The sequence below is a fragment of the Borostomias antarcticus genome, assembly GCF_949987555.1.
Source record: "Borostomias antarcticus genome assembly, chromosome: 10".
In the NCBI taxonomy this organism is placed as follows: domain Eukaryota; kingdom Metazoa; phylum Chordata; class Actinopteri; order Stomiiformes; family Stomiidae; genus Borostomias; species Borostomias antarcticus.
The window spans coordinates 11964956-11988272 of NC_140243.1; the positions used below are offsets into that span (position 1 = coordinate 11964956).

General features: G+C 44.8%; 1 protein-coding gene across 1 annotated transcript; it reads right to left on the bottom strand.

The window, feature by feature from the left end:
* Positions 1-7088: 7088 nt before the first annotated feature.
* kcnv1 (potassium voltage-gated channel modifier subfamily V member 1) lies at positions 7089-21502 on the bottom strand (the record flags this gene model as incomplete). Its single annotated transcript, XM_084444780.1, has 3 exons — positions 7089-7594; positions 10780-11450; positions 21201-21502. 3 exons carry the CDS (start codon positions 21500-21502, stop codon positions 7089-7091), a joined length of 1479 nt encoding a protein of 492 aa, XP_084300906.1.
* Positions 21503-23317: the final 1815 nt, after the last annotated feature.

Consider the following 23317-nt stretch of genomic DNA (forward strand, 5'->3'; position numbering starts at 1 on the left):
TAAAAATATGCCATAAAGTCCTAATTTTGTAACCTAAATGTGAGTAATCAATTTAAAACAATGAATGCAAAGCATTATTTACTTTGTTAGGTGACACAGGTTGGGTAGGCACATGACATGATGTTAAACACTCTGGTACAGTAGGTGATGGTATGCACATTGAAGCTGTTTGCGATCCACCAGTAAATCCAGAGAAGAAAAAGAAGTACAACAGTTTCTGTACATGGCTAGCAAAGTAGCCTATGTAAAATAACTCACCACGAGTGTTATAATTTTCACTTTTTGTGGTAATTGAGGTAAAAAAGTTGGGCTGGCAACTTGTAAATATTTCAGCTGTGGCCATTTCTTGAACTTTTGTGACGCGTTGTGGTGTGCCTTTATTCATTGGCCACCAGCAGGAAATGGCTGTCTGACACATTCATCTAGTCTAACGTTAGGTAGCTACAGTTTTGGCAATGTAATTGTCGTCTGATTGGCTATAAACCAATCTTTAATTATTTTGAGAGAGAATTGAATGGATAACTGTCCCAAAAGCTCTGGCAACTTCTGAGAAAGTTTCCATGTTCATTGGGCTAACGCTTAAGCTGTGTTAGGTAGGCAGTTGGCACTACTAGCTAGCTAAGACATTGCTAAAGTTAGCCATCTTATTAGATTATGTTTCTGTGGTGGATGACAAAACTCCAGAAATCTATTACGGGCTGGCCAGTCCTATCCATGTCTCTTCTGTGTGCAGTATTTCTGTCTATTTCATGTGGCCAACTGTTCTGTCTCTCCCTCCAGCCCAGGCGGCCTATGGGCTCTGGCACCTCCAAACTGGCTTTGGAAGGTGCCAGAAACTGGGAAAAACTCAAGGAAGTGATGATGCAGGTGGAGGGCAAGAGGAGACATGAGGACCAGTACAGAGAACAGGTATGGAGACCTGTGTGGAACCACCAGGATGTTATTGTTATACTAACACAGAACAGTAAAGATTATCACAGACCAGCATATACGTGTAACTGACTACCACAGAACAGGTACTCTATAGCCAGGCACTTGGGGGTGATGGAGAAATCATGGGGGTAGGGGGGGGTTACTTAACTCTTAAGCTTTCTATCTATTTCTATTGCTCCCTCTCCCTGGTTCTCCACCCCTCTCTGCCTTCCCCACCCATGTCCCCCCTCCTCCTCTCCTCCTGGTCAGCTGAACCGGTCGATGGTGCATCTGTGGCAGCTGGAGGAGGAGAACTTGCGCTCCAACACTCAGAGGAGGAATCTTCAGAGAGAACTGAAGGAGCAAGCTAGAGCATGACAGAGGAGATCACTGCACTACACAGCCAGATCAGGTAACGCCCCCTTCCCACTGCGCATGTGTGTGTGTGTGTGTCTAGCCTCTGCTGCCTTCGGTAGGCTCAAAACCAGGATCTTCCAAAACAGACTGACAAAACAGACCAACAGCTGTCTCCACTAAAGCAGCTGTATACAAAGCAGTCTGTTTGTCCACACTGCTATATGGCTCGGAAGCCTGGACCCCATACCAAAGGCACATTAGAACTCTATGAGCATTTCACATCTGCTGCCTGCAACAGATCCTGGGTGTGACCTGGGAGGACAGGGTGCCTCGTGGACATTTACGACAGGACTCAGACACCCAGCATTGAAGTGTTCCTTGCGCAAAGACATCTGCGTTGGGTAGGGCATGTGATCCGCATGCCCACCCAGAGGCTCCCCCGACAGTTTCTCTACAGCCAACTCCAGGAAGGGTGTAGGTCTCCCGGGGGACAGCGGAAACGCTACAAGGACCACATAAAAAAAACTGAAGCGCTGTGCTATCCAACCCCCCGCACTGGAACACCTGGCTGCTGATCGCCACACCTGGCGCACCATCAGTCATGAGGGCATGGTACACCTCCAGGAGCAGACCACAGAGAGGAGAGAACAGCAACGTGCGCAACGCCACCAGCGTGCTGCAGGGGCCCCCTCTCCTGTGTAGACTTCATTTGCCCCATCAGCGTGCTGCAGGGGCCCCCCTCTCCTGTGTAAACTTCATCTGCCCCACATGTGGCAAACCCTGCAAGTCACGCATCGGCCTGCACAGCCACATGCAATGGCACAAACGAAACCCCCCACAATAACCCATTTTGGAGCAATGTCATCATCGAAACCGATGGACTGCCATAAGCAAGTGTGTGTGTGTGTGTGTGAGAGAGTCAAGTCAAACTTTATTTATAAAGCACATTTAAAAACAACTGTGGTTGACCAAAGTGCTGTACAGTGGGCTAAAAAGGCACTAAAACAATAAAACACAATATAATAAATAGCAGATAACAAGAGACAAACAGAAAATACATACATACATTAGTGGGCTAAGCTCATCATGTATTGAAGGTCACTGAAAAGAGGTGAGTTTTCAGGAGAGACTTAAGAAGATATAACTATTGTCCAATCAAGGTTGGGAATTTGTCTTGGTCTCAACACAAGTACAATAACAGAAAATACAAAAACAGCTCACTACATCAAATATCTGTTTATCTAGCTTTATTGAGGAGACTGATAGTACTAGGGACAAAGAACATCTTGTTCCTCTTTGCTGCAGGCATTCTAAAGCGCCAGCCAGAGGAGTATCTCAAACCATGGGTAGAGAGGGTGGCCAGGATCGTGGACTGTAGCCAAAGCCTTACTGCATTATTGTGTCTCCAGGCTTTGCCGTGATCAACAGAGATGTATTCGCCTGTACACCTGAAGAGAGACAGCAACATTGTACCAAGAGGAACAAAAGTCTTTATTTGCATCTTGGATTTTGAGAAATAACTATCACTGGAGTTTGAGAGTGAATATGTTTTCTTTAGGGAATGGGGGCATGGGGTTCCAGGTTCCAGTATACCCATTCTGGGATACTTCATTAACCCAGTTCCATCCAACATCAGGCAGATCTGGGGAGGATGAATACTGTACTTCCAAGGACGAAAGCCTGGGGTATTCCCTAATGGGTTCAAAGGTCAGACAGGTGGGCGGAAGAAGGAGGCCAAACCTGAGAAACACTCCTACTGTGCCACCTTTAAGGCACAGTTATCTTCACACACTGCCACAATGTACACTCTCAAGCTCAAAGCATCCCATTTAGTGTTTGGCTTGTGACACATACGGTGATATTGCTGATTCATTAAGAAATAACCAACCACCCTAAGAGCTGCAGCTTAAAGACATTGTTTCCAAGACACACACACAACCTAATCTAGAACTAATAGGCCTGTTCGATGAAGAATATCTAAGATTATTCACTGTCTAAACTGTAATATAATATACTGTACCCTGGAAAAGGGCAGGATAACGGCTTGTCTGTTCCATTTCTTGAAAAAGGGAAAGCGTTCCTTCTGATGACAGTGTGAGGGTTTAAATGACAGGTTTAGAATTTAGCATCAAAAGCCATTTTATAAGGTTGTTTACAATCACATACACCGGCCGATATTGAGATATAGCGCGTTGCCACTAACACACTCAATGGATCCATAGGTGCATATACAAAATCCCTCAAAAACACCATAAACTCTTAAACTCACCGAGTGGTCACTGGTGTCCATTGATGTTCTGGCAAAAAAAATCGCTACAAAGTATGCTTCCAATGGGGTTTTATTGATCATATTACATCCATTGATTTGTATTGACAAGAAAGCCAGAGATGTTTAGATTCATCCGCACCCCATATTTGTTTTGATCAACAAACACCTCTACCTAACACTATCAATGAAACACCAGCTGCAAAGCAATCCTAGGCTTCTCGACATGTTGTTGTGTAGACCTGTGACCCGGAAGCGGCTCTTCTTCTTCTACGGTAGCCTCCAAAGTCAAAGTTCAAGCAGAAGTTTAAAAGTATGTACTGCAAATGAAAATAGTTCTATGTTAAAGGATAAATAAAACCCGATCAGAAGTATATTATGGGGTGATTTTTTTGTCAGAAGATCAACGGACACCAGTGACCACTGTTGAGTGAGTTTCCTGTCTTTGAAGAATAAAGTTTATGGTGTTTTTGAGGGATTTTGTCTATGCACCTAGACAAAATCCAATGATCCTATGATCCATTGAGTGTGTTAGAGGCAACAGGCTATATTTTTAGAGTGCACCAAAACTTTGACATCGGCAAATTATCGACATCATTGTATATTATCGTAAATAACCTCATAACATGACTTATAATGCTAAATTCCGACCATGTCCTTTAATGAGGCAATGTTTAAAAGCTTGTGGCGGTAAGTTAACGGTTCCTTTCCCCCTTGCAGTGGCCCTGAGCCCAACCCTTTCATCACAACTTTAATACCAGAGCAAAAAGCCCGGTTAAGGCAAGAAGTGATTAGATTGCTATTCTTGCACTTTGCCTTCAGCACTAGATTATGATCTTATTCACTTGTTTTAGAAAGGAGATGCACTTGTGAGTTCTGGCAAGTAGTAGTACATTGGCTTTTCCTACATTAAATGCAATTATTGTTAGTCGTTTTGGATAAAAGCGTCTGCTAAATGACTAATGTTATGTAATTTAAATGTAATGTATGTGAGTCCAGAGCGCCTGTTCCATCTGAAGCACCTATCATGGTGCACTCAAGTCTATGTCCAGTCTGTCTCTGGTTCAAGTGGCTGAACTCCAGAACATTATGTACCACTCATACAGTAGTGCCAGTACCATACAATTTCAAATGTTAGCCAAAAATGTAAGTACTTTTATACGTAAATACATTCAATGTTCATTACATAACGCTCATAAAAATGTATGTTATAGTATCAATATATTGCCTTTTTATGGTTTGGAGAGGCTTGAAAGTGTCAGTAAGATTCTGTCTTCTTGGCCCAGTCTTTGCAGTGCATTGTAATTGCCCCATGGCAAGTCCTGTCCTCATCTACATCCCCATGGGTACCTCTGGCCTCCATTTTGGTTCCAACAGTACATTGTCCTGTTTGAGAATGTGTTCTAGTTTACAACAAGACCAAAAAGAACTGTTCACACAAGCCTCTTTTTATTAAGTTAATGGTACAATATCTGATGGAAGAAAGGTGACTGGAAGTTAGAAACGGGTGGAATTGGTTGATCAATGGGGCTTGATAGTACTGATAGAGTACTGAACACGGTGAACAGGGGATTAAACAATACTCAATTAATCTCTTGCACATCCAAGCACACACGCACACATGCACACACACACACACACACACACACTCCTCTGCTACCTTGACCTGGTGATGACACTACTAGTGTACCTGTCAACTTCCTCCAACATTTCATCATGCCCACAAAGTTTGGTTAGTTGGTACCCTGTTCTCTGGTAAATGGCTAACTGGTACAGGATAACGGTTCCATCCAGGACAGGAAGAGTCACCAGGGAGGGAAATACTGTTTGTAAATGAATTCACCCAGAACAGTGAAAAGGGAATTCTGTTCAGAGTCCAAAACACTTGGATTTCAAACAGTTTACATTTCAGCACCATATTATAATCTTGTTGGAGAAACAAAACATTGTCAATTATGCATCATAGGATGGATGTGTGAGAGTCCCCCAGTTTGATGGCACGGATCTGGTTTCTGTTAGTGCACGGGTTTGAGATGTAGCAGGGATGCTTATGAGACCATGAGGACATTCATTTTTTCGAGCACAGGATGAGATACATCACAATGGAAACTTACGTTATGGCATTCCAGGCCAGGATGGTGTCTTCCGACCCCTTGCCTGTTTAAACACTTTCTACACTCTCTCCCCTAAACGCTCTCTCTCTCTCTCTCTCTCTCTCACACACAGTCTTTAATATATTTATTTGTGTTCACATTTGACAAGATCCTTGAACACAATAATAGATGCACAAAGCTTTGGGAATCTCAAAGACATACATTTCCAGTCTCAGTCTATGGACACTGCCAATCACCACAGACATCGAACAGAACCTTGCCAATGCCTTAGGTTTTGGCCTGGGCATTCCTGTCATCTGCAAGCCCCTCACAACTACAGTAGGCTGTGGACACATACAATCTCTGTTTCTCGGTCTCTGGTCCTCTCATCATTCTCTTTCCCTCTCACCCTCTCTCTCTCTCTCTCTCTCTACATACCTCTCTACACACAGTCCCTGCTAATAAACCTGTCTGTGCATAAGATAATGGGCGGGCAGCCCTTCCCCGGGAGGAATAGCAGCTCAGTCTTGTCCAGATTGAGCTTGAGGTGATGTCGTCATCCACTCCGAGATGTCAGCCAAGCACCCAGCTATGCGTGTCTCCACTTGTGTATCAGAAGGGGGAAATGACAGGACCAGTTGGGTGTCATCGGCATAGCAGTGATAGGAGAAGCCATGCGAGCGAATGACAGAGCCCAGAGATGTAGTGTAGAGGGAAAACAGGAGAGGACCCAGGACAGACCCTTGTTGAACCCCCGTAGTCAGACTACGCGGTTCCGACATCGACCCTCTCCATGTCACCTTGTAGGAGCGGCCCGTCGGGTAGGATGCAAACAGGGAGTGTGCAGAGCCAGCGACGCCTTTCTCCTCGAGGGTAGAGAGGAGGATCTGGTGGTCTACTGTATCAAATGCTACTGACAGGTCTAGAAGTAGGAGTAGTAATATTGGATTTGTTTTTACAAAAAGTGCAGTAAATCAAACAGAGCACCTTTAACCTTAATATGATGTGTACATGCCATGCAGTTCACCCACTGAACCTAAGGTGGAGCATTTGGGTATGTAGTCGGCTCCAGGGTAATGAACCACAGGTGTGTGAATTGTGTATGGCTATGCCAAGGTGAGCAATATGTAACTATTGTTATGGTAAAAAAAAATGGATCACTGTGTCCAAAGATACAGAACGCATTGGACAATTGTTTTTGTGAACCTTGAACATGCGTCCGAACAGGCTCACTCCGTTCACCCCTCAATGGCTAATCAAAGTTGTTGAAAGTCACTTACACTGTAGGTAATGTGAAGTATCACTCTGCCCTCCTACTTCCACAGAGGAAATAGGTAGGTAAAGTAATGGATCCAATGATAGTTTGACTTCAAAAATGATGGTATAAACCCATCCTAGTCCACACTCCACGCTTCCCTGGAGGTCTGCCCTCGCCACACTACTACCAGAGCTCATCCCCATCACTGCTCCTGCTGCTGCCCCCCCCTGCCCCGCAGCCTCAGCATCTCCATCACACTGCTGGCATAGGCGTCCCTCAGGTTCACCCCCCCGCCTCCACCACCACCCGCGCCCACATCGCCCAACGAGCCCCGCGCCAGCCTCCTGAGGGCCTCGCTGTGGCGCAGAGCCGCCTCCTTCATCTTGAGGGTGAAGTAGCAGGTGGCGAAGCGGTCGTTGATGATGGCGATGGGCAGCGCCAGGACGAGGATGCCTGACAGGATGCAGAGGAAGGCCAGGACCTTGCCCAGGGTGGTGTCAGGCCGGATGTCTCCGTAGCCCACCGTGGTCATGGACGTGGTGGCCCACCACCAGGCGCACGGCACACTGGTGAAGGAGGTGCCGGGCAGGTCGTGCTCCAGGGCAAACTCCACCGTGGCGAAGATGGAGATGCCCACGGAGAGGAAGAGGAGGAGGAGACCCACCTCCTCGTAGCACTGGGTGATGGTCATGCCCAGGGATTTGAGACCTGTGGGGGTGGGGGGGCAGGAGGGGGCAGAAATAGAGACTGGGTGATGCTCATGCCCAGGGACCTGCCTGAGGAGGGCAGAAGTAGAGGGGGTTGGTATTGTATTGAGACCTGGGGTAGGCAGATGTAGAGGGGGTTGCTATTGTATTGAGACCTGGGGGGGAGGTTGGTATTGTAGTGATTGTATTTTGTTACTTTATACCATAAAATAGGTCCGATGTTTACAGAATCCCATCTGAAACCTAAAACAAATGTTCTCAGCATATTCAATCAGGCAGGTGAGCTACCTGAGTTTTACAATACATTTAAAATGTAAAGCACTCAAATATACACTCCACGTGGTAGACAGTGAACTACATTATGGACAAGATGCAAAACAATAAGGCATGAATAACAGAAGCTGTCATTAAGGTTAGGGTTAGGGGTCCGTCTCCTCTGAACTATAAATGTAATGATGTGTGAAACTTGTTATTTTGACAGTTTAAGAAGAGGAACATCTGAATACCCCCCCCCCACACACACACACACACACACTTCTGCGCAGCTGATATTCACACCCTGGAACTGTTCATCAAGTCTCTTAATTTTGGCAAGTAGGAGTTTGTGTGTTCTGAATAGACTCCAAGATCCAAAGTACTTGTATAGTTGAATTTATACCATACTGACTGAATGTATGCAGGTACATATCTTATTTTATTCTATTGTAAACTGCACAGTTTCTGTACATATGGATGTATATAATTTCTGTTATCCCTCTTTTTATGCTACTACCCCCTTATCTAGTGTCTTTTTCGTTACTCTACAGTATATCTAGTGTTTCTTTTCTTTCCATCTGCTCTGTAATTTCAACTGCTGAAATAATAATGAATAAAGAATAATGAATAAAGTATCCATCTATTTACATTTTACTTGACAGCGGTTTCAAAGAGAACCCGTACACTGACTAAGTGCACCTTCAAATGAGTAGGATTATTTCAACAAACCCCAACCCTAAAAGCCTAACCCTCCTCTTATCTGAGCCTGATTGTTTAGCAGACAAAGGACTCTTTATATTTGATGTGATGGGATCTCATCAAGAACATGAGCAGGACAGTTTCAAGCATATTCAAGTAATATAATATATAAGGATACCATAGGCGACCATTGTAAGGCTGAGAGTCTTCAGAGCATGTTCCTGTTTTCATTTGGCCTTTGCTTATTCTTTTGTGCCTTAATCTGATCAGGTCTGAGGACACACACAGTCACGCATGTACACACAAACACACACACACATTATTAAAATGGAGAAAAGAACAAGCATATTGTGGCAGTACAGGCCATCCATGTTAGTGACACTGAGCTCAGTCTCCCTGTTCTGGAGGCTGCAGCAGACAGGACAGGAGAAGATGGCATCTTCCGAGGCCACCTGTCTCCAGTTATCTGTGCTGCTCTACTCACCTTCCTGCTCTACTCACCTTTACTCATGTAATAAACACCTTATCTGTTCTGTTCTCCTTTAATAGGAAAATGGAATTCCCCTAGCTTTGGTATGGCAGTGTGTTCCACTGGGTTTAGGATGGCACTGTTTACAGACTGAGTTTTAAACTTTATAATTACCAATTCAAAATACTTTGTGTGTTTATTTTTTTCCTTTTATTAATGTAACCGTTTTAGCATTTGTATCTATAGTCAATTATACAGAAACAGTATGCACCTAATGAGTAACTCCTCTTATAATAATATAAAATATTGTAGTAAGTGTTCAAAGGCAATATGCTCATCTGTGTCGGAGCTGGTGCAGGACTAATCAACAGTAATGAGAAATAAAGAAATGTCTGCATGACAGCTGCTGCTCCACCATCTGTGGTTTACTGTGCAGGTACACAACATTTCGACCTTGGGTTAGGGTTTCGACCTTGTTAGGTCTTCTGCAGGTGAATATTGGGTTAGGGTTTCGACCTTGTTAGGTCTTCTGCAGGTGAATATTGGGTTAGGGTTTTGACCTTGTTAGGTCTTCTGCAGGTGAATATTGGGTTAGGGTTTCGACCTTGTTAGGTCTTCTGCAGGTGAATATCGGGTTAGGGTTTCAACCTTGTTAGGTCTTCTGCAGGTGAATATTGGGTTAGGGTTTTGACCTTGTTACTTCTTCTGCAGGTGAATATTGGGTTAGGGTTTTGTCCTTGTTAGGTCTTCGGCAGGTGAATATTGGGTTAGGGTTTCGACCTTGTTAGGTCTTCTGCAGGTGAATATTGGGTTAGGGTTTCGACCTTGTTAGGTCTTCTGCAGGTGAATATTGGGTTAGGGTTTTGACCTTGTTAGGTCTTCTGCAGGTGAATATTGGGTTAGGTTTTCGACCTTGTTAGGTCTTCTGCAGGTGAATATTGGGTTAGGGTTTTCGACCTTGTTAGGTCTTCTGCAGGTGAATATTGGGTTAGGGTTAGGGTTTCGACCTTGTTAGGTCTTCTTCAGGTGAATATTGGCAATGACCCGTGACTATTTAAAAAGAAATCACGTCACATGACAATAACAAGTTCGTGCACACCATTGGATCTCCAATGTTAGTAAAATTAAGTTAGAATGCTGAGATCCTGGCTAAAGAGGTTTGGTGTTACTAATAATGGAACCAGTGTCCATTACTGTGATTACATTGTGTACTCTTTCAATCACTCAGCGGCCCAATCAAAGCTGATACATATGACAGTGATAGTGTTGTCTGGGAGATGGGATCAGGTATGCTAAATGATGTTGAATCATAGGCCTTTGAGCTTTGTGCACGTGCCATGTATGTGGCATGATGTTAGCATGTGGCCTGATGTTAACTTGTGGCATGATCTTATTCAAAATCTCCAGGGCCCCTTTTTGGCTAGTTGTCACCAAAATAAATCAGATTCTTTCATTGAGCCATAGCGTCTTAATAGTTCCTATTTCAATGAATCACCCCTACTAGTGGCTTGTCTGTTGTTATTCCAGCATTTCAGCCTGTGTTGTCAATAGCCGGCCCATGTCTTTGCTCAGCCCCCCGTGCCTTATATGGCTCTGGCCGTTCATTTTAGCAGTTGTTAACACGTTTGCGTGAGTCCCTGCCATCTAGTGGTAAAATAAAATCAATGAATGCTGCTTGAAGTATTTGAAAGGAATTTAAATACTATTTCACATCACTTAACCCTGTATTCCAGACTCTAGACAAACTTGGGCCACCATCTTACCGGTAGAGTGCCGCCCCAGCTTCAGCATGCGGAGGGCCCTCATGAGGCGTAGAACTTGCACCACGCGGCCCATGTTCTCCAGCTCCGTGGACCCCCCGTGGAGACTCTCCACCACCAGCGTCACGTAGAAGGGCAGGATGGACAGCAGGTCGATCAGGTTGGCTACGTTGCAGCTGAAGCGACACTTGTCGTGCACGCACAAGAAGCGCAGCGCCAGCTCGGCCGTGAACCACACCATGCACAGGTACTCCAGCACGTCCAGGAGGTGTGGTGGACGGCTGGGTGCCCCCCCGCTGCCCCCGAGTTCCCCCAGATCCAGAGAGATGAGCGCCATGTTGATGATGGACACCACTACGAACAAGATGGAAAGCGTGCCGAAGGTACGTGCCGCGTGAGAAGACTCTGGCTTCTCCAGCAGGTCCCACAGGCGGCGACGCAAAACTGGGCATACAGCGCCCGAGAAGTCCTCGTCCTCCCTCTTGTCTGCTTCATCCTCATGCCAGACGTCTAGACTCTCCTTGAGCTCTTTGCGGCGGTAGTAGCGGTCGCGGCAGCAGGGATCGATGCGGAGCTCATCGATGCCCCAGTACTCAATTTCTTGCAGGAAGGACATTGCACACAGCTCCTCCCTCACATGCAGGTGGCCCGTACGATAGTAGTTCATCACATACCTGTTTGAAGATAAGATTAATCAGTTTCCCATTTATAGTGGGGTGTCTGTGGCCAGAATTTGATAGTTGAGACACTGGCCCTGAACATGGTGGCTGTTTGACAAAAGCTACAAAATATATATATTGCAAACACTAGAGGCACAATGCTCAAATGTTGGTATTTCACTCATGCAAAATGTCTTGGTATCAGTAGCTAGGCATGTCCGTTATATGGATGGGCGAATAGAGTGGTATTCGCCTGGCTTCGCGACCATAATCACGTGATCTCACATGTTGTTTCCCTAAGGTGGAGAAAGTTCACATGATCAGGGTTGCAAAGCCAGGCTAGTGGACATTGGTGGATATGTGCTATTTAACTGCAAAAAGGGATTTTTATACTCTCAGAGAAAAGGCTTTCATCTTTTTAAAAATGTCTTAAAGGGCAATGCTCGTTTTTGACAACCTGGACCTTATTTACGACATATTATAAGAAGTTTGACTCACCGAGATCACTTTTGTGTAGTTCGGAGGCCTGTAGAAGAAATTTAAAATCCAGCGCGAGCCAGTATATCCATGTAATGACGGTGATCGGGGCACCGAGAATGCAGTTTCTCAAAATCTATTTTCGGCCGCTAAACGGTTGTTTTCATCAATCAGATTGGATTAATCGACAGTTGAGATTCCTCAACGCGAGGCATTGTTGTGGTTTTCAAATACGGGGTCTTTAGCCTCTGTAATATGATCTTTACACGCCTTTCCCCACTTGCTCCAGCACGCATGCGCACAGGCCAGCGCGCAGACTGGCTATTCTCCGGCTCACATTCTCTGCGCTACGATCGTTGTTGGTGCCGAGAATATTGTCGTCGTCATTCGTCAGCAACAATCCGATCGTAGCGTAGATTTTGAGAAACTGCATTCTCGGTGCTCCGATCACCGTCATTACATGGATATACTGGCTCGCGCTGGATTTTAAATTTCTTCTACAGGCCTCCGAACTACACAAAAGTGATCTCGGTGAGTCAAACTTCTTATAATATGTCGTAAATAAGGTCCAGGTTGTCAAAAACGAGCATTGCCCTTTAATTTCGGTGAACATATCTACCGATGTCCACTAGCCTGGCTTCACAACCCTGATCATGTGATCTCTCTCCACAGTCATGTGATTAGGATCACAAAGCCAGGCTAGTGGACACCATAATACTGTAGCTGAGCCGATACTACTGGATATGTTCTATTTAAGTGCAAAATGTTGCTTTTTATATGAAAGGTGGGGGGATACAATTGTATTCACCTCAGAGAAAAGGCTTTCATGTTTCGAAAAATTTCTTCACTACGAAATAATTTTGTATGTAGATGTAGACTGAGTGAAAAAAAAAAAATCTCTGGCGCATTGAATGGTCCCTGGCGGGGCGGTATAGCGGGTAGCATATAGTATTAGGAATGTGCCGAGACGTCATTATCTGTATCTGTTCGATCAACATAATTATCTGCATTTGTATTTGTATTCGGATAGAAACCAGAAGTGGGGGTGGTTTGTACCGGAAGTTGCATTAAATCGTTTTTTCATAATATTTATTGGCAATGCAATTTTTCAGCATTCAAAGCATCAAATTGATTTAATATTGGCATATAATTAGTTCAGAAATATATTTCCACTTTTAAGTCCACCCACTAAAAGTGTGTTGATTCCAAATTGAAGTTCTCGATGGAATGCAACGAGTTGACAATTCTGTCTGATATCAGGATAACTCAACTGAGATGTGATGGAAAACAACATCAGTAGATGGCGCTGTGCTATTATTTCAAATGCCAACTATCACATGACTAGCAACATTCGCTCTTAAGAGTCAAGACAACATAAAGCGATCAAAATGGAGTTTGGACCTGAATCTTGTTCTATTAATACATCCATGACCTGAATGAAGTTGTTTTAAAACTTAGCAGAGTACTACGACAATGCAGGCAGCAGTACTACATAATAGTAAACATCCACAAGCCTTGGTAGAAACTGTCTAAATGCTTGTGTATGCTACCTGTTCTCTGTTCCTTTATTGTATTGCCTGATGTTGTGATTGGAGGGTGTGTTTGGAAAGTTTGATGTGTGCTTGCCCTTCTGCTGCTTCTTTGCCGGTGAGTGTTAATGCTGAATGCTACTCCTGTTCTGCTGCTGCTCTGCTGTCTTTACTGTGTTACCTGATGATGTGACTGTATGTGAGTAGAGGGTGTGTAGGAAATGATTGGGATCAGGACAGCTGCTGTCTCCTATGTTGAAGTGTTGGGAATCGGGGGTTTTGTTGCCGTCTTTTAACTGTGTTGAAATGTTTGGATGAGTGCTGCTGCCTGTTATCTGTGCTGATTGTCTGAATGTGTGCTGTTGTCTTTCAACTGTGTTTTTTATTAACCTTGGCATTCCTTTTCAGCCCCTCCCCCTTCCTCCAAGAGCCTTTGCCTCTTGCCAGGCCGCTATTGTAAATAAGAATTTGCTCTTAAGGGCTTGCCTGGTTAAATAAAGATTAAATAAATAAATAAAATATAAAAAATAAAAAAAACACCCAGTGTAGTTGTTTATATTTCCTCTTAAAACGGTGATTGGCTAGATCGTTTTCCGATCTGGCACAAACGGATGTCTATGGAGAATGAAAGAATGTGAGCTTGTGAGATCACAATGGTCTCAGGAGGCTGGCAAACTTGCGAAATCTATTTAAATGCACCTTTAGTGGCACAAAATGCCTATTGCACTCACATCGTACTCAGCGAAAGTGAAAGAATGCCAGCATGTACGGGGCAATTATCTTGGAAATACGGTGGCCGACGCGTGCAAATCACAACAGCAAATCCGGAACACAACGGCAAGTTCAAAAAACACAACCGCAAAGTTCAAACACAACAACAAAGTTAAAAAACACAACAGCAAGTCAGAAAACACAACTGCAAGTCGGAAACACAAATGCAATACAGAATACACAACAGCAAGAGAAAAAACACAATCGCAAATTGGAAACCACGATTGCAACTCCCAAAAACACAACGACAATAACCAGAAATCACATTAGAAATGTGTCAACCGGAAAGGGATTTACTACTTGTTGAATCTTATTGGGCAGCTATAGTGTCAATAACAGTGGGACATGTGCGGGAAGCGAATACTCAAATTGATTTGAAATGATACGTTTAATGACTGGGTTTAAGAATGGAACTATTTTTCTCCCACATGCAGGAGCCTATTTTGCCTCCTGCCAGTCTGTTATCTTGCCTCCTGCCAGGCTGTTGTTATAAATAAGACGTTCTTAACTACTTGCCTGGATAAATAAAGGTTATTGATTGCTGATGAGCTAGCTAGCTCATTGATGTCATATAAAATATTGGACATTTTTATCTATAGCTAGTGACCTGCTTTAGGAGGCTAGTGGCCTCTAAGTAGTTTGCACAAAACAGCTGACCAGACGTTACGATGCATAGCCAGGCTCTTGGCTAGTCTATGTGACACCTCAGTGACACCACAGTGTCTGAAAAAAATGCTATGTATGTAAAAGTACAATGCCAACTAGTGCTGCGAGCAGCAGTGAGCGGGCCCTCGCACCCCACGCGTGTCGGGGTGCTGCGCCGTTAAAGGCTGTGCTATTTCGGTGTGCAGTACTGAGAGAAACTTCCTGTCACCAGTAGGTGGCGCTCTAGGTGTGACTCAATACCGAAGCATAGATGTGTTCAGGACGGTACCTTGATGAAGCGTGAGAAATGTTGAGTAAATCGGATAACGTATGTAGGAGTTATGAGGACTTCCTGTTTCACCAGTAGGTGGCGCTGTAAGTGTGACTCAATACCGACACATAGATGGGTTCAGAAGGCCACCTTCATGAAGCGTCAGCAATTTGGTGCAAATCGGATGATGTATGCAGGAGTTATGAGGACTTCCTGTTTCACCAATAGGTGGCGCTATACGTATGACGCAATACTGACACATAGATGTGTTCAGGACAGAACCGTCATGAAGCGTGAGCTATATCGGACAAATTGGATAATGTATGGAGGAGTTATGAGGACTTCCTGTTTCACCAATAGGTGGCGCTATAAGTATGACGCAATACTGAAACATAGATGTGTTCAGGACAGAACCGTCATGAAGCGTGAGATATATCGGACAAATTGGATAATGTATGGAGGAGTTATGAGGACTTCCTGTTTCACCAATAGGTGGCGCTATAAGTATGACGCAATACTGACACATAGATGTGTTCAGGACAGAACCGTCATGAAGCGTGAGATATATCGGACAAATTGGATAATGTATGTAGGAGTTAGTTAGAAAGGAGCCAGTTGAGGTGGTTCGGGCATCTAGTGAGGATGCCTCCTGGGCGCCTCCCTAGGGAGGTGTTCCAGGCGTGTCCGGCTGGGAGGAGGCCGCGGGGTAGACCCAGGACCAGGTGGCGGGACTACATCTCCGCACTGGCCTGTGAGCGGCTAAAGATTCCCCAGGCAGAGCTGGTTGATGCTGCTAGGGAAAGGGATGTCTGGGGCCCCCTGCTGGAGCTGCTGCCTCCGCGACCCGACCCTGGATAAGCGGATGAAGATGATGATGATGATGATGATGTAGGAGTTATAAGGACTTCGTGTTTTATGGCGAAATGTCAAACTTTGGCGGGGCGCCACGGCAAGGGTGTTTGGTGAAAACTCAATTTTTTTGATAACTTTTGATCACAAAGGTCTTAAGATGAAGCTGACCCGATATGAAGTTGATCGGATGAAATCTGTAGGAGGAGTTCGTCGATGTACGAGGCATGGAAATGGTCAAAACAAGGACAAAATGGCACATTAAAAGCAAAATGGCGGCCTTCCTGTTGCATGTTGGTTATAGCTTTAAGATACATTTTAGTGCGTCTCGATGAACTACATATGCCCTCCGAATTTCGTTCGCCTACATCAAACTGAAAGGTGGGGCTCGCCATTTTAGATTTTCCAGGGGGCGCTCTTGAGCCGTTTTGCCACGCCCATTTCCGTCACCCATGAATTATCAAATTTTTCACCGGGACTGACGTATCTGCAAAGTTTCATCCGTTTTCATCGATGTTTAGGCCGCCAAAAAGGCATTTGTTTGGGGAGAAGGAGAAGGTAGAAGGTAGAAGGTAGAAGGTAGAAGGTAGAACTAGGGCTGCGAGCAGCATTGAGCGGGCCCTCGCACCCCACGCGTGTCGGGGTGCGGCGCCGTTAAAGGCTGTGCTATTTCGGTGTCCAGTACTGAGAGAAACTTCCTGTCACCAGTAGGTGGCGCTCTAGGCGTGACTCAATACCGAAGCATAGATGTGTTCAGGACGGTACCTTGATGAAGCGTGAGAAATGTTGAGTAAATCGGATAACGTATGTAGGAGTTATGAGGACTTCCTGTTTCACCAGTAGGTGGCGCTGTAAGTGTGACTCAATACCGACACATAGATGGGTTCAGAAGGCGACCTTCATGAAGCGTCAGCAATTTGGTGCAAATCGGATGATGTATGCAGGAATTATGAGGACTTCCTGTTTCACCAATAGGTGGCGCTATACGTATGATGCAATACTGACACATAGATGTGTTCAGGACAGAACCGTCATGAAGCATGAGCTATATCAGACAAATTGGATAATGTATGGAGGAGTTATGAGGACTTCCTGTTTCACCAATAGGTGGCGCTATAAGTATGATGCAATACTGACACATAGATGTGTTCAGGACAGAACCGTCATGAAGCGTGAGATATATCGGACAAATTGGATAATGTATGTAGGAGTTATGAGGACTTCCTGTTTCACCAATAGGTGGCGCAATAAGTATGACTCAATACCGACACATAGATGTGTTCAGAATGCGACCTTCATGAATCGTCAGCAATTTGGTGCAAATCGGATAATGTATGTAGGGTTATGAAAACGTACTGTTTCACCAATAGGTGGCACTATAAGTATGACGCAATACTGACACATAGATGTGTTCAGGACAGAACTGTCATGAAGCGTGAGATATATCGGACAAATCGGATAATGTATGGAGGAGTTATGAGGACGTACTCTTTCACCAATAGGTGGCGCTATAAGTATGACGCAATACTGACACATAGATCTGTTCAGGACAGAACCGTCATGAAGCGTGAGATATATCGGACAAATCGGATAATGTATGGAGGAGTTATGAAGACTTCGTGTTTTATGGCGAAATGTCAAACTTTGGCGGTGCGCCACGGCAAGGGTGTTTGGTGAAAACTCAATTTTTTTGATAACTTTTGATCACAAAGGTCTTAAGATGAAGCTGACCGAATATGAAGTTGATCGGATGAAATCTGTAGGAGGAGTTCGTTAAAGTACGAGGCATGGAAATGGTAAAAACAAGGGAAAATGGCACATTAAGAGCAAAATGGCGGACTTCCTGTTGCATGTTGGGTAGAGCTCCAAGAGACATTTTAGTGTGTCTCGATGAAATACATATGCCCTCCGAATTTCGTTCACCTACATCGAACTGAAAGGTGGGGCTCGCCATTTTAGATTTTCCAGGGGGCGCTCTTGAGCTGTTTTGCCACGCCCATTTCCGTCACCCATGAATTATCAAATTTTTCACCGGGACTGACGTATCTGCAAAGTTTCATCCGTTTTCATCGATGTTTAGGCCGCCAAAAAGGCATTTGTTTCGGAAGAAGGAGAATAATAACTAGTGCTGCGAGCAGCAGTGAGCGGGCCCTCGCACCCCACGCGGGTCGGGGTGTGGCGCCGTTAAAGGGTGTGCTATTTCGGTGTCCAGTACTGACAGAAACTTCCTGTCACCAGTAGGTGGCGCTCTAAGCGTGACTCAATACCGACGCATAGATGTGTTCAGGACAGTACCTTGATGAAGCGTGAGAAATGTTGTGTAAATCGGACAAAGTATGTAGGAGTTATGAGGACTTCCTGTTTCACCAGTAGGTGGCGCTGTAAGTGTGACTCAATACCGACACATAGATGGGTTCAGAAGGCCACCTTCATGAAGCATCAGCAATTTGGTGCAAATCGGATGATGTATGCAGGAGTTATGAGGACTTCCTGTTTCACCAATAGGTGGCGCTATACGTATGACGCAATACTGACACATAGATGTGTTCAGGACAGAACCGTCATGAAGCGTGAGCTATATCGGACAAATTGGATAATGTATGGAGGAGTTATGAGGACTTCCTGTTTCACCAATAGGTGGCGCTATAAGTATGACGCAATACTGACACATAGATGTGTTCAGGACAGAACCGTCATGAAGCGTGAGATATATCGGACGAATTGGATAATGTATGTAGGAGTTATGAGGACTTCCTGTTTCACCAATAGGTGGCGCTATAAGTATGACGCAATACTGACACGTAGATGTGTTCAGGACAGAACCGTCATGAAGCGTGAGATATATCGGACAAATCGGATAATGTATGGAGGAGTTATGAGGACATCGTGTTTTATGGCGAAATGTCAAATTTTGGCGGGGCGCCACGGCAAGGGTGTTTGGTGAAAACTCAATTTTTTTGATAACTTTTGATCACAAAGGTCTTAAGATGAAGCTGACCCGAAATGAAGTTGATCGGATGAAATCTGTAGGAGGAGTTCGTCGAAGTACGAGGCATGGAAATGGTCAAAACAAGGACAAAATGGCACATTAAAAGCAAAATGGCGGACTTCCTGTTGCATGTTGGGTATAGCTCCAAGAGACATTTTAGTGTGTCTCGATGAACTACTTATGCACACCGATTTATGTTTGCCTACATCAAACTGAAAGGTGGGGCTCGCCATTTTAATTTTTCCAGGGGGCGCTCTTGAGCCGTTTTGCCACGCCCATTTCGGTCACCCATGAATTATCAAATTTTTCACCGGAACTGACGTATCTGCAAAGTTTTTTCCGTTTTCATCGATGTTTAGGCCGCCAAAAAGGCATTTGTTTTGGAAGAAGAAGGTAGAAGGAGAAGGTAGGAGAATAATAATAGGGGTGTGGCGCCGTTAAAGGGTGTGCTATTTCGGTGTCCAGTACTGACAGAAACTTCCTGTCACCAGTAGGTGGCGCTCTAAGCGTGACTCAATACCGACGCATAGATGTGTTCAGGACGGTACCTTGATGAAGTGTGAGAAATGTTGTGTAAATCGGACAAAGTATGTAGGAGTTATGAGGACTTCCTGTAAGCAGTAGGTGGCGCTGTAAGTATGACGCAATACTGACCTACAGATGTGTTCAAGATGCGACCTTCATCAAGCATGAGCAATTTGGAGTAAATCGGATAATGTATGTAGGAGTTATGAGTACTTCCTGTTTCACCAGTAGGTGGCGCTGTAAGTGTTACTCAATACCGACACATAGATGTGTTCAGTAGGTGACCTTCATGAAGCGTCAGCAATTTGGTGCAAATCGGATGATGTATGCAGGAGTTATGAGGACTTCCTGTTTCACCAATAGGTGGCGCTATAAGTATGACGCAATACTGACACATAGATGTGTTCAGGACAGAACCGTCATGAAGCGTGAGATAAATCGGACAAATCGGATAATGTATGGAGGAGTTATGAGGACTTCCTGTTTCACCAATAGGTGGCGCTATAAGTATGATGCAATACTGACACATAGATGTGTTCAGGACAGAACCGTCATGAAGCGTGAGATATATCGGACAAATCCGATAATGTATGGAGGAGTTATGGGGACTTCCTGTTTCACCAATAGGTGGCGCTATACGTATGACGCAATACTGACACATAGATGTGTTCAGGACAGAACCGTCATGAAGCGTGAGCTATATCGGACAAATTGGATAATGTATGGAGGAGTTATGAGGACTTCCTGTTTCACCAATAGGTGGCGCTATAAGTATGACGCAATACTGACACATAGATGTGTTCAGGACAGAACCGTCATGAAGCGTGAGATATATCGGACAAATCGGATAATGTATGGAGAAGTTATGAGGACATCGTGTTTTATGGCGAAATGTCAAACTTTGGCGGGGCGCCACGGCAAGGGTGTTTGGTGAAAACTCAATTTTCTTGATAACTTTTGATCACAAAGGGCTTAAGATGAAGCTGACCGAGTATGAAGTTGATCGGATGAAATCTGTAGGAGGAGTTCGTTAAAATACGAGGCATGGAAATGGTCAAAACAAGGACAAAATGGCACATTAAAAGCAAAATGGCGGCCTTCCTGTTGCATGTTGGGTACAGCTCTAAGAGACATTTTAGTGTGGCTCGATGAAATACATATGCCCTCCGAATTTCGTTCGCCTACATCAAACTGAAAGGTGGGGCTCGCCATTTGAAACTTTCCAGGGGGCGCTCTTGAGCCGTTTTGCCACGCCCATTTCCGTCACCCATGAATTATCAAATTTTTCACCGGGACTGACGTATCTGCAAAGTTTCATCCGTTTTCATCGATGTTTAGGCCGCCAAAAAGGCATTTGTTTTGGAAGAAGGAGAAGAAGGAGAAGGAGAATAATCCTTCGAAATACAATAGGGCCTCGCACCGCCAGTGTGCTCGGGCCCTAATAATCCTTCGAGTTTCAATAGGGCCTCGCACCGCCAGTGCTCGGGCCCTAATAATAATCCTTCGAAATACAATAGGGCCTCGCACCGCCAGTGCTCGGGCCCTAATAAACGTATTCTGATTCTGATAATTATAAATAATAAAATTACAAACATGTAGTTATATAGTCCTATATCAATGTGTGAGTAGCCAGCACCTGGCACCAGACACTGAAGTTATTACAGTAACTGAAAGCCCATTTACAGTAATAAGCAAAAAAGCAAACACACTTGAATGTTTGTGAGTTGCGGTCGAAGAAGAACTCATTCTCCAGGAAGTCTGCATCGTCGCACAGGTCCAGGGCAGAGTCACGGGTAGACAAGGCCAGTTTTCCCAGGCGTGTCTCTGGGTAGGACGCCAGTAGCTCCTGTGATAACACATAGCGGCTACCCCCCACGTTGATGATGAAGAAGTCAAGGGGGTCGTCGTCGCACACGGGCGGGGGCTCGCTGTAGAAGATGCTGGAGTCCAGCGACAGGAGGGACGCGCTGTCACCATAGAACTCCTCCGGGCTGGAGGAGCAGCTTGTCATCATCGTGGAAGCACAACGGAAGGGAGGACCTGAAGGAGATCAGGTGACAAACATTAACATCTAGGCTACTACATATGCATAGACTCATGACATAAATCTCAGGAAAACAGGATTCATCACCTGTTATTTATACAAAACACCTTGACCAAGAGTTTCAGATTTAGGCCTGTAACGGCTGTATCATCAGCAAACGTAACAATGGAATTAAAGTTAAAAGTGGCTACACAATGGCTGTACTATATGGTTCAGTGTGTGAGACTCAATAAAGATATTTGGATAATAAAAGTGGCTACACAGTCGTGTGTGTACAGGGAGTACAGTAGTGGGGAACACAGCCCTGGGGGGCTCCTGTGTTGAGGGGGGATGAGGTGTGGCTGCCAGCCTTCACCACCTAGGGTCTGGCGCTGTTTAGCCCCAGGTCCCTGACCTTGATGACAAGATTGGAGGGAATTATGGTATTAAAAACTGAACAGTAGTCAATGACCAGCAGTCTCACATAGTTTACTTTCCCCTTGCTCTTTTCTAGGTGGGATGGGGCAGTGTGGAGGTAGAGGAACGTCTGTGAATCTGTTGGGCCGGTCTGGGAACTCTAGAGGGTCCACATGTGATCCTTGAACAGCTTCTCAAAGCACTCCATCACCACGGAGGTGAGAGCTACCGGGCGATAGTCATTGAAGCAGGCTGATCTTGGATATGGGGATGATGGAGCACCTAGGTAGGTTTGATGAACTGGACCTGGGACAGGTTGACAATTGTTGTGAACACAGGTGCCAGTTGGTCAGCGTTGGGGCCGTCTATAAACTGGGGCCGTCTCATTCATGACGGCGACAGGCACTAGCCTGCAGACTGCTTGAATAGTTATCAAACAAGCTTGGGAACTAACGTTAGCTGGCATAATCCAATAATTCCCCCAAAAGAACCCCTCCACTGCACAAGCTTTTTACCAAACCTAGCTAATAAGCACAAGCTACAGAGTGCAACGTTAGCCCTGCTAACGGAGAGAACGGATTTGGAGGAGATTGTTGCAGCTGGTGCTAAATGAGGCAAAGGAACATGTCAAATAGAATACAACAAACATGCGGAAAATGTATTCAATCACTTCTTCTTACGGCTTTCCAGCAGTGTCGATGCAACTATTACTGCCCTCCACAGAATGTTGCTACATACTTCACGTCCGGATGTAAACAAGCCGGATTGCCAGATTGGTGCTCCAGCCCCAATGAGTGCTCCAAATCCCCCCAACGCAAAAAATATATTATATATTTATTTTGTATAATATATATCTATATATCATAATACATGTTAAGAAAAATGCCTTTCAGCTCAAATTCCGAAAATAATAATGACTAATGTGGTAAAACTGCAACACAAGCCTACCCCAGCGGCTTAGCCAGAAATCCGACCGGGCCTGAGTAAACATAGAATTCATCCATAAATCCATAAATTGCTCAATAGGTGAATAGTCCTACATCATACTGCGCCAATGTGTTCTTATTTTTCAAGTGTTATCAGTGATATGCTTTCTATTTGATAATAGGGCTTGGGAAAATGTAGTCCCAGACACGACCATCTTCTTTCTACACAGGTGTATCTATTTGTAGCCCAAGCCGATACAGCCGCATTTGGTGTCACAAACACACACACGAGCGCCATCTAGCGGCCATTGTGTGTCAGTAACAGCCTCCCATTCTAAAGACTGCGGGGGCATTTGACCCACTCCGCGGCGAAGCTGGTAATTTTCAAATGTTTGGCGCTGCTAGTGTTAAGGACCTGTCCTGCAATAGTGTCCTGTGTTCTTCCTGGGGTTCACTTGCT